We start from the raw sequence: 11,640 nt of genomic DNA, 5'->3' as shown, positions 1-11,640 counted from the left end.
TTAAATACACCTGTATGTGCTTGACTGCATCAAGAAGCACAGGAGTGCATTGGAATAGCTACGTGGGCTGGGTGGGGGAGGGGAGCTGAGGAGAGAGTGGATGGAGCCACAGGTAGAAGTGAGGTTTCTCAGAACATGGCTTTTTCAGAATATTTTTATTTTGAACCAGGTAAAGATTCCCTTCTTAAAAAAATAAAATTTATGTTTGAAAAATATACCACTGGAGAAATCAGGTCAGGGGAGGGATAGTTGGCAGATGGTCTCCATGCTCCCTGCAGCCTTGACGGATAGGCTGCAGGAGGAGCTGAGAGATGCCCGCACAGGCCTGTCTCCAAAGCAGACAGAAGGGTGGCACCTTGGGTCCAGGGGTCTGAGGAGGGGGAGCTGTGGTCCCCAATCCCCCCTGCTGAGTGGCCAGGGCCTTCCCAAGCCCTTTAGCACACACAGTTGATGGAGAAGACCTCCCGTTGCTCAAGCCTCAGGCCCTTCCCTTGCTCCCGGCCTGGCCTGAGCTCCCTATGTCCTGGGGCAGTGGCCAGAGGCTCCTTCCTCGAAGGCCAGCCAGAGCCTCCCCCAGGCGGGGTGACTCCAGCTGATGTCCTCCAGACTTTCCCTGAGCCGCATCCAGAACACAGCCAGGGGCACAGATGTTTCCATTCTCTGGCCAGCTTGGAAAAATCACAGAATCAACCTTCCTAGTCTACCTTTGAGTAGAGAGAAGGGACTCTGCTCTCAGGAGGCTCCAGGCACCTACTCAGGAGCCAGACATCGACTGCCAATCCGTGTGACCCTTGTCTGTGACACTGTCCTGTGGAAAAGTCTCTAGGAAAACTGATGGGCCGAGGAGATTCAGGCCAGGCTGCAATCAGTCCCTCCCTAGGGTCTGGACCCTCTCTGTCAGGTTCTGGCTGGCTTGCCAACAGGAAGTGATCTGGCTGGGATGGGAACTCGGCCACAGGACCTCTGGGTGGGGACTAGAGCCAGACCAGGACACATGGGAGCCAGGAGATGAATCCTGGACCCAGAGAAGAGGGAAGGGGCTCAGCATTTACTGAGGTTCTGTTCCCTGCTGGGGCTTCCTTAGTGGCTCAGATGGTAAAGAATCTGCCTGCAATGCAGGAGACTCATGTTTTATCCCTGGGTTGGGAAGATCTTCCGGAGAAGGAAATGGCTTCCCACTCTAGTATTCTTCCCTGGAGAATTCCATGGGCAGAGGGAGCCTGCGGGGCTACAGTCCATGGGGACACAGCATCAAACATGACTGAGCGATTAACACTTTTCTTTTTCCGCTTATGACTTGCTGAGCTTTGCGGGGAGACAGACCTGTATTCAAATCTGGGCTCTGACAGGGAGTACCTGTGTGAACTTGAGCAAAAAGCATAACACAGTCTCTGAGCCTCAGAATCATCATCTGTACAATGGGGATGACAATAATAATATCCCTGAAGATGAATGAAATGGAGGTGATGTCACCGAGTCAGTCTGTTGGTGCTGAAAAACATATTGGCCACTCTGTCCCTTTGGGTCTAAGGTACAAAGCAAATCCAAGCAGATTTTAAGGTCCTAAACCCACATGACTGGGTTCAAATCCCAGCTCTGACACCTAAACCTCTGTAATCATGATCGGTTGACCTCTCTGTGCCTGTGAAAATGGGGACTGAGAACATAGTTCAGGGGCTGCTGGGAGGAACAAATGAATCCACAGCAGAGCTCGACCTGCAGTGAGCACGACACATACGACCTCTTGTAACTGTTGTGTCCACAGCAGCCCAAGTCCTCAGGGCCCATTTCTCAGCCGACAGAACCTGTGACCTGTCACCCGAGGTCTCTTCTGAAGCCAGGCTGGGCTGGTGAGGTTTGCCCAGTTGGTCTTTTCTGGGTCTCCTTCTGACCAGGAATGGAGAAGTGGTGGGGCTGGGGGAGCTTAGTTCAAGCCCATCTCCTCACCCCCCACTCCAACCAGCATCTGATTCCATAAATCCCTCAAGTGCTTGGCCCATCAGCCCAAACCACTGCCCCCAGTAACACTCCCATTGCTAGCGTGGGACCACTCCTTAGGCAGAACCCTTAAAAGAAAGCCTGGTGTTCTTTCTGCTACTTCAGGCAGGAAATGCTTCTTGAATAGTCTGTTCCTGGACCTTGTCAGAGGCTGGCAGGACCCCAGAACCCTCCATCATCTCTCGGACCCCCTGCTCCTCTCGCACAGGTTTTGGCTCCCCTGTTTTCTACTCTTCCGATCACATGTACTCTGACCCAGCTTTGTTCATGTGTCAACCACAATGTGCTTAAATATAGGCACATAAAGACCTCGTCTTCTAGTATCTTCAAGCAAATAGGATGGCTCAGCCACCAGCCCATTAGTGGGAAGTTGTTACTTTTGTACTGAAACAAGTCTGATATGTTAAGAGTATATTATTATGGGGTATTATAAAAAGGAATGCAATATCCCACGTTTACTTTCATGGAAAACATGAGGCTTCAAAGATAAACTCTAGAATATAGATCCACAAAGCAGAGGTGTCTTGTCCTTTGTTAACTGAAGTTTTCCCAGTGCTGAGCAGAAGGCCTGGTACGTTGCAGGAGTTTATTAAATAAGTATTAACAGAGCTTACAACCTCAGGCTCCTTCCTGCCTGGACCTCCTGACCGGGATACATTCCATCCCTTCTGCCTTTAGGGGAAATGTTTGAGAACCAATGATTCCTTTGTTTTCTCTTTTAATTCTCCCACCTTTCCCATGGCCTTGTATGATGAACATCTCCAGGGAGAAGAACAGTTGAGAACCTAAACTTCCGCCCACCTCATATTTGAGGATGTCCCCATCGTGTGAATCTTGATGAGAAACTGGGCCTCACCTTCAATAAGAAACTCAAAAGGTCAGGTAAATATTTGACCTGCCGCCATGTGAAGTCTGGACACACACCCAAGGAGCAGGTGATACACAGACACCAGGTCAGATCGGATTCCTATTGCTGGGGCCTGAGTAACATCCAGAGTCTGCTGCCAGGGGCCATGGTGCCTGGACCAGCTGCCCTTGCCTGTGCCCCAGCTGCCCAGCACCCCTCCTTCCTGGTCTAAGCCTGCTCTCAGGCCCGTCTCTCCCTAATAATTCTCTAGCAGCCTTCTAGGACAGTCGTTCTCTGCCTAAGTTGCTAGAGGTGTTTTCTGCAGGATGCAATCAAGAATCTTCTCCTTTAAAAACTGGTGCTATCTGTAAAGCAATTATCCTTTAATAAAAAAATAAATAAATTTTTAAAAACTGGCGCTATTATCTCCATTTTCTGGATGAGGAAACTGAGGCTCAGAGTGACGTTGACTGGACAGGACTACTATGTTCCAGGCTGAGTTCTGGTCTCCGTTCAGGGTTGGGGTGTGTGTAGACATGTAGCAGGAAAGGCCCTGAGATGACCAAGAGGAACTGGAAGTACTTCTCAGTGACTGGAGGGAGGGAGGCGATGAAGCTGGAGAGGTAGAAAGGGGTGCTTACCTACAGGGTTTTGGAGGTGATATTGTGCGGTTTGAGGGAGCAAAGAAAAATGGTAAAATGTAACTTAGTTTGACTTCAGCCCAAGCTGACTTTGAGGCAAAGAATGGAAATAGAGGAAGCAGTGAGAAGCTCATGAGGGGAGCACAGGTGAGAAGGCTGGATGGATCTGGACCAAGATCAAGTGGATGCTCTAGAGAGGAGGAAGAGTGTGTGTATGTGTGTGTGTGTGTGTGTGTGTGTGTGTGGTGTGGATTCACAGTATTTTGTGAAGCGCATCTGTGAAGGTGGTGCCATCAACTGAGATGGGAAAGACAAGGAAGGATCTGTGTGTGTTGGCGCTAGGAGGGTTCAGGAGATGGGACCAGACATGGTGAGTGTGAGGCGTCCTGAGACATCCAGAGGGAGAGATCTGGAGGCAGTTCCATATGACTCAGGGTCTCTGTAGAGATCAGTCTGGAGGCCAGAATTGGGGAGTTATCATCATACTGCCAATTCACTTCACTCAGCTCCAAAGAATCATAATCTCATGGTGAGGGGTGGGTCACATCCATAGAGTGGCCTGACCTCCAACCACCTAAAATAGCAGCCTTGCCCATCCCTGCATTCCAATAACTCTCTTTTTCACCTGTTTTCCCTTTATCATAGTATTTATCACCCACTGACCTGATATTCCATCCTGAAGGAGATCAGCCCTGGGATTTCTTTGGAAGGAATGATGCTAAAGCTGAAACTCAAGTACTTTGGCCACCTCATGTGAAGAGTTGTGTCATTGGAAAAGACTCTGATGCTGGGAGGGATTGGGGGCAGGAGGAGAAGGGGTGACAAAGGATGAGATGGCTGGATGGCATCACTGACTTGATGGACGTGAGTCTGAGTGAACTCCTGGAGTTGGTGATGGACAGAGTGGCCTGGTGTGCTGCGATTCATGGAGTCGCAAAGAGTCGGACACGACTGAGCGACTGAACTGAACTGAACTGACCTGATATTACACATTGGTTCTCAGATTTTCCATCTTATGTCCTAGAAGATAAGCTCCATGAGGGGGGTGTTGGGAAGCATAGTGCAAAATAGCCGTAAAAGGAGAAAGTCCTTGGGAAAATGGAAAAGGGCCATAAATACTCAGCTTTGCACTGCGGACAGAAAATCATCTCCTGCCATTGGTTATGCTCGGCGCCAAGAGTTAATAGGGATGTTACTTGTGAAAGCAGGTTGTGGGATAAGCCCATGAGTCATTTTAGAGCGCACTGTCCTTGAAATGTTTTTACTGATTATGTGTTAACTCCGTATGTGCTCTGCTGACCATATACTTTAAGCTCTTTGTTCCTGCTTCTATAAAAAAAGCTTGACTGCAGAAATAAACTTGTCAGTCCTTGCAAGAGACTGTCCAAGTGTCCTTCTTTCAGGTTCGTCGCTTCCAAGTCCCAGGGAGAAAATCGCAAACAGGGGGAAATACTGGTTATCTTCTGTGCTCTCTGTCCAGTGTCTAGAAAACTGCCAGGCACACACTTGGTGCACAGGCGTATTTGTCAACTGAGTGGAATCTTAAAGCCATCGGACTGGATGAGGACGAGAAGGAGTGAGGGTGGGTAGCTAGGCATCGGGCCTCCTTTCTCCCAATAGAAGGGAGTGTACAGTGCACCTCCCCTTAAAGTAAAAAAAAAAAATTCTGGAGGTCACTGATTCTCAACGGACAAGAGTCCTGAAGCAGAGATTTTGGATCCCAGGGCCCCACCTGATGCTCAGCCTCACACTGGCTGCCTAGAGGGCATCTTAAAGGAATCTGGGTTAAGTTCCACCCCCAACCAATCTCTGGAGAATCAAAAAAGGAGCTGGTGAAGAACCCCAGGGACCTGAAGACACGACCACGAACGCAGGGCTGGCTGTTGCTGATACTGGTGGGGGCTGCTGATGAAGGTGATAATGAGCCAATCAGCATAGTTCTCTGGCCTCCTGAGCCAGGCCTGGGAAGGCTGGCTTGAACCAAACCATGCCTCCAGGCTGGATATGATGCAGAACGCTTCAGTGGCATAGAGTACAGCAGCCACGAAGGAGAGTGCAGTGGCAGTGATGACCCTGTTTTGGGCGGAGGCTGGAGGCAAGAACTTGATGTAGGTGGTGCCAAAGATGATGGACGTTTAGAGGCAGGAGATGGAGAAATAAAAGGCCTGGGCACAGAGAAAGCCGTCCCAGGAGAAGGGGAGGCCGGACCGGAGCCCACAGAACTCCCCTATGAAGATGGTGAGGGTCACGGTGAAGCAGAGGCACCATGAACATGCACCAGTTAATTACGTCCCCCTTCAGAGTGTCCTCACTGGCCCCCAGCGAGAAGGGCACTCAGGTGGAGAGCAGCTAACTCACATGGAGGAAGAAGCCCACGATGAGCTTGGTGCCCAGGCCTGAGGAAGGGCATATGGTGATCACGGTGGTCAGGTAGGTCACCGGCACCAGTTTGTAACCTTGCTTGTTTCTCAACCAAAGGCTTATGAATACTTCAACAGAGTTTGATGTTTTCTGGTTTCAGTTTTGCTTGGCCAGTTAAGCTCTGTTTCTGCCTCAATTCTATTTTCTCTAGAAAATATACAACCACTGACCCCTCGAACTGATGTGCTGATCTGAACAAAGCAAGGACCACATGTTCTCAGCCTGGAAAGGCTCCTGGTGGTTACTGTAAAGTCCCCCAAAATAGAAGCACAGCACACCCCTGGCATGCAGCCTGCAGCCATTTCCTGCTTCCCTCCTCGTATAAATCCCAGATGAGCCTTGCTGTGCTGGGAGTTGATTCTTCTGGGCAGTAAAACACCTTCTTGCCGGCTTCCTTAAGATAAAGCTACTTTGCTTAAACCCAAGACTTAGCTCTCTGTATTGGCTTCTTCAGCGACAAGCAGCTGTGCCTGACTTGGGGGACAATGTTGAGCGTCCAGGCAGGAGTCAGGTCCCCAAGTTTCCAGCCCCTCCCTTTCTTCCTAGAGCAAGGAGCAGAGTGCCACTGGGAAGATAGGGTGGAGTGCCAGCTACTCCTGGGAAGATCTATTGATCTTTTCCAGCAGCTGCCAAACTTGCTAGTTTCAGGAACTAGCCCTGCCCCTCCCCACACCTTGCTCACAGGGTGCTTTCTCTTTCTGTTAAGAAAAGGAAACTGGCCTCTGAAGGAGCACCGAGCTCTTGACTGAGTGAGTAGAGGGGTGTGGATCCCAGGAGCCCCTTTCTCACCTGTTTGGGTGTATTCTTTGCTCTTTGAAACTCTGGGGCCAGTTGGACACTGCAGAAGTGGGAATGGCTTGTTTGTGACTCTGTACCACTCTCTTCCCAAGGAAGAATTGCTTGTTTGTTTTAAATCTGTTTTGGGGGAGCCAATGAAGTAGGGGGAGGGGATCTACATCCATCCCTTCCACAAGGCACGCATCTTGGCAGATGGGCCAAACTGGAGGTATGACCCTGTAATCAAGAAAAAAATGGTTTTCTACTTTCAATACAACCTGGCCCATGTATGTTTTCAGTTGTGAAGAACATTGGTTCCTGCGTGGATCTCTAAATTATTCCAGTATTTTGCAGCTGGAGCTCTTTTGTTAAGATCTGGTAAGTGGGAGGGAACTCCATACGCAGGTCTTCCTGTTACTCCATAGTAAGGATTCTTCCAACAAGGGCACTAAATTAAAGGCAAAAAGGAAAGGAAACTGTGAAAAGTCTGCCGTGTTCACAGAGGAGTCTGCAGGCAAGGGAGGAAGAAGAGGGGTCAGCTTTCTAGGGAACTGAATCCAGCGCCAGCTCTGTGGTTCCAGTCCTGATGCCTGAGGCAGGCGCTGCCAGGGCATCTGCGCCCCCTCCCCCCAACTCCAGTCCCCGGAAGGAGGAGGAGTTCTAGTGTGTTGGCGGGGCACAGCCTTAGCGTCACCGCAGTGTGAGGAAGAAAGGAGGTCTGAAGCAGTCTCTCCTTTAAGACGGGACAGATCACTCAATTTGGCCAGAGTGTGTCCCCTGGGGTGGGGGTGGGGTGGGGGCACACCAGGGGTGGATTTCCACTGAGACGATTCCCTGCAGGAGCTTTCAGTGCAGGAGAAGAGTCAGGGACTGACTCTTCATACAATCTTTTTCTCACCTTTGACCTACTAAACTGGAAAAAACCAAATCCTCCAAGTTGATCCACAGAAAGTGGTGGAAATGTTCATGAGTATTTTTTTCAAACCACCGTCCAACATGGGCTGATGCACAGATGTGGGTGATGATTGTGTTCACAGTGGGGGAGCCGCACCTCGTCCCAGGCAAAGCCCAGCACTCATCTCTCGGTGTTTGGCTTCTTGAGGGATGACCAGACAAGCCAGAGTTCAGTAACATGGGATGAGCTAAAGGGCCTCCAGAAGCTAAAAGAGGCAAAGAGGGACCCTCCCCTGGGGCATCAGAGACAGAGCAGCCTTGCTGACACCTTGTTTCAAAACACTGACCTCCAGAACTCTGAGAGAACAGGTTTCTGCTGTTTTAAGCTGCCAGACTTGTGATAATTTGTTGCAAATCTAGGAAACCAGATTTAATTTCCAGAAATGAAAAATATATTCTTTCTCATATTTTTAAAAAAAATTCTCAGAAAAACTTGCTGACCTCCTGCCCTAGAGCATGGTGGTCACTTGGATCCCAGGACCCCTTGTCATATCCTGTGTCCCCCAGTGTCTGAGACTCACAAGGGAGGGTCCTCTGATCTAGAGAAGGCTGGTCGGTCCAAACATCACAGGAGCCAGGAGGGAAGGAAGGAAGTAAAGGGGATGGAGCGGACTAGGGCCCCTGGAGAGGACCAGCTGCACCTCTCAAAGGTGGTGAAAAAGCAGGATGCTGTGTGCATGACATGGTCTCATGTCTATAAAACCAAAAAAAGAGATACAGTTATGGCCTACAAACATGTATGCATGTATGTACACACATGTCTAAATAATGATTTCAAAGCTTGTGACACATGTTGAAGGCTGTACATGAAGTTGAGGACATGGATTCTCCCTGGATGGAGGGCTGGATGCTCCTGTGAGCAGGCAGGAAGCCTGGCCATGCCCAAGGGGGGAATCTGGGCACGTGAGAGATGATCACAGTCCTGCTTTATGTTGATTATACATAAGAATAAGAGAAATATAGAAAACTACACAAAGATATAAATGGAAAACAGTACAGAGGGCATAGAAGCTGCTCAGCTCCAACCAACGCCCCCCCATTTCCCCCAAGGGCACACAGCCCAGTGACACCAGATATCCTGTGCTTCTAAAGGAGCAGGAAATCTGGATTTTCTTGTGAAATTAAAACACTGCAGCTTCCAGCCTCTTAGGGAAGAAACAATACTGATTCTACCCCATGTCTTCCAGGAAACACCATGAAGAAAAGCAAAACAAATCCTTGGGGCCACCTCCAGTACAAGCCAGTTTGCACCCCTAATCTGGAGCAAACCAAGCTTGCATGAGGTTATGTCTAGAGGGAGTCCAGGGCCTCTGGGTCCTCTCTGAGGGGGAGGTGGAGAACCGTGAGACCATAAATTGCCTCATGTACATTCAACTCAAATTCTGTTACCAAATGAATTTTTTTTTTAAGTTGTTTCCAATTTTGAGAGACTCGAAGGTTTGAGATTGTTATATGGACCATTCTACCTTGCAATCTCCAAAGATAATGGTATGCAGCACAACAGGCCCAAAATATTCATGGTTTGGGGTCAGACCAAACATGGCTGTGAGATCTGGGGATGAGACAAGTCTCCTGACAAGGCCAAGGCTGATGGGTGGGGAGAACCATTATGGAGCAGCTGTGCGGTTACCCAAGTGTCTGAGCCATTGGTTCCAACTCCACAGATTCTGAGCCTCAGTCGTCACAGGCTCCTGAGCCTGTTCCAGGCATCTGACTTAATCCACCTCCAGGGCTGAATTTCTCTCTGACAGGTCCTCAGCGAAGGTTACTCGCATACCAGTGACTGTGACCTACCGGACCTGTGTCTACCAGGCTGACATCTCAAGACAAGGGCTCCGTTTACGTCATGTGCTCCTGCCTCTTCCGCCTGCTGCAGCTCTTCTCCACCTGTGTGGCCTTCTCGCTTGTGGCTGACATGGGCATTCGGAGAGGGGCCATAGGTAACTGGTCCATGTCCTTCTGGTGCGTCTGCTTCGTTGTAACTCTCATCATCTCCATAATCGACGTATGTGAGCTCTGGTCCCGCTTTCGTTACTTCTGGTGCAACTTCTCCATCACCTATGCCTGCTACGCCACTCTCATCTGTCTCTCGGCCTCCATCATCTACTCCGTCACCTACGTCCAGTTCCTGCCTTATGGTCCTTACAGGGACCGGGCAATCGCTGCCACTGCATTCTCCTGCATCGCGTCTGTGTTTTATGCCCTGGATGTGGCCCTCATGAGAAACTGCTATGATTTCGATGACGTCACCTGCTACGCGCACACCATGCCAGGCCTGCTGAAGGTGCTGGAGACCTTCATGGCCGGTGTCATCTTCACCTTCCTCAGCTACACCTCCTTGTACCTGGACCGGCCGGCCCTGGAGTGGTGTGTGGCCGTGTACTCCATCTGCTTCGTCCCAGCAGCCCTGGCCATCGTGTTGAACCTGGGCAAATGGCAACGCAGGCTGCCCGGGCCCTTCCCCCTCTTCCAGCTTGTGCTCAGCCTGCTCTCCGTCCTCCTCTATGTCAGCGCTCTGGTCCTCTGGGCACTCTACCAGTTCAATGAGGAGTTTGGCGGACAGCTCCAACGGTCCAGTGATATGGGCTGCATCAGTGGGCTCACCTACAACCTGTGCTTCTGGGACCGGAAACTGACTGTGGCCATCCTGACAGCCGCCAACCTGCTGGTTTACATGGCTGACATGGTGTACTGGGCTCGCCAGGTTTCTGTAGGGACTAGGGGTCAGTCCAATGCTCCCGATCCCTTCCACTCACAGGAGGTGTCTTTACAGAGCTCTGTCAGCCCCTGATGTCCTCTTCCTGGCTCTCCTCTCTCCCTGCTCACATTCTTCCCCACTCATCTCACGCTCTTTTCTATTCCTTCCCTCCTTCTGCTCTGTCTGCTTCCTGTCTTGTGTGGTTGCACACATTCTGTTTTCCTTCTTTCTCTTGCTTCTCTCATTTTTTCTACATTTTTCTACTGTTTTCCCCTTTCCTGGTCATCCTTGCTTTTCTCATCTCCTGTGTCCTGACCAACTGTGCCCATTTATGTTCTCCTGATCAGAACAGCCTGGTATAAATCAAGCTCCCACTCAAGATCAAATTCAAAACTAAGATAGAAAAGATTGAAAATAACCCAAGTGTTCATCTTTAGGATGCGGATTAATAAACGATGATGTAGTGCAAGAGGGAATACTCTGCAACAGTGATAGGTAAATATCTCCTGCTGCTGCTCTGCTAAGTCGAGTCAGTCGTGTCAGACTCTGTGCAACCCCATAGACGGCAGCCTACCAGGCTTCCCCGTTCCTGGGATTCTCCAGGCAGGAACACTGGAGTGGGTTGCCATTGCCTTCTCCGAAATATCTCCAGGAGACATGAAATAAAAATAGTTAAGATAAAAATCAACATGGAGCATACTATATTTTATATAACAAAAATGAGGGGAAATAATATTAAATACACCTGCATGTGGTTGATTTTCATCAAGAAGCACAGGAAGGACTCCCCTGAGTTCATTGGAATAGTTACCTGGTCTGGGTGGGGGAGGGGAGCTGAGGAGAGAATGAATGGAGCCACAGGTAGAAGTGAGGTTTCTCAGAATATGGCTTTTTCAGAAATATTTTTATTTGGAACCATGTAAATAGTCCCTTCTTAAAAAATAACGCAGGTATACCTGTGGTGGATTCATTTTGATATTTGGCAAAACTAATACAATATTGTAAAGTTTTAAAAATAAAATAAAATTTAAAAATAAAAAAAAAATAAATTTTACATTTGAAAAATATACCAACTGGAGAAGAAGAGTCAGGGGACAGACAGTTGGCAGACGGTCTCCATGCTCCCTGCTGCCGAAACGGACAGGCTGCAGGAGGAGCTGAGAGATGCGCGCACAGGCCTGTCTCCAAAGCAGACAGAAGGGAGGCACCTTGGGTCCAGGGGTCTGGGGAGGGGGAGCTGTGGTCCCCAATACCCCTTGCTGAGTGCCTAGGACCTCCACAAGCCCTTTAGCACACACAGGTGA

The 11,640-nt window shown here is 49.6% G+C and overlaps 1 protein-coding gene across 2 annotated transcripts; it reads left to right on the top strand.

The window, feature by feature from the left end:
* The first annotated feature begins 6,610 nt into the window (after positions 1-6,610).
* On the top strand, positions 6,611-11,381 carry LOC512440 (myeloid-associated differentiation marker-like). Of its 2 annotated transcripts, NM_001101956.1 has the most exon segments (3): positions 6,613-6,656; positions 6,984-7,062; positions 9,390-11,020. In NM_001101956.1, a coding segment is annotated over 1 exon segment (945 nt). In that variant the 5' UTR covers positions 6,613-6,656; positions 6,984-7,062; positions 9,390-9,484; the 3' UTR covers positions 10,430-11,020.
* Positions 11,382-11,640: the final 259 nt, after the last annotated feature.

The sequence above is a fragment of the Bos taurus genome, chromosome 21, assembly GCF_002263795.3.
Source record: "Bos taurus isolate L1 Dominette 01449 registration number 42190680 breed Hereford chromosome 21, ARS-UCD2.0, whole genome shotgun sequence".
Lineage (NCBI taxonomy): Eukaryota > Metazoa > Chordata > Mammalia > Artiodactyla > Bovidae > Bos > Bos taurus.
This window is presented reverse-complemented; position numbering and strand designations above follow the sequence as displayed.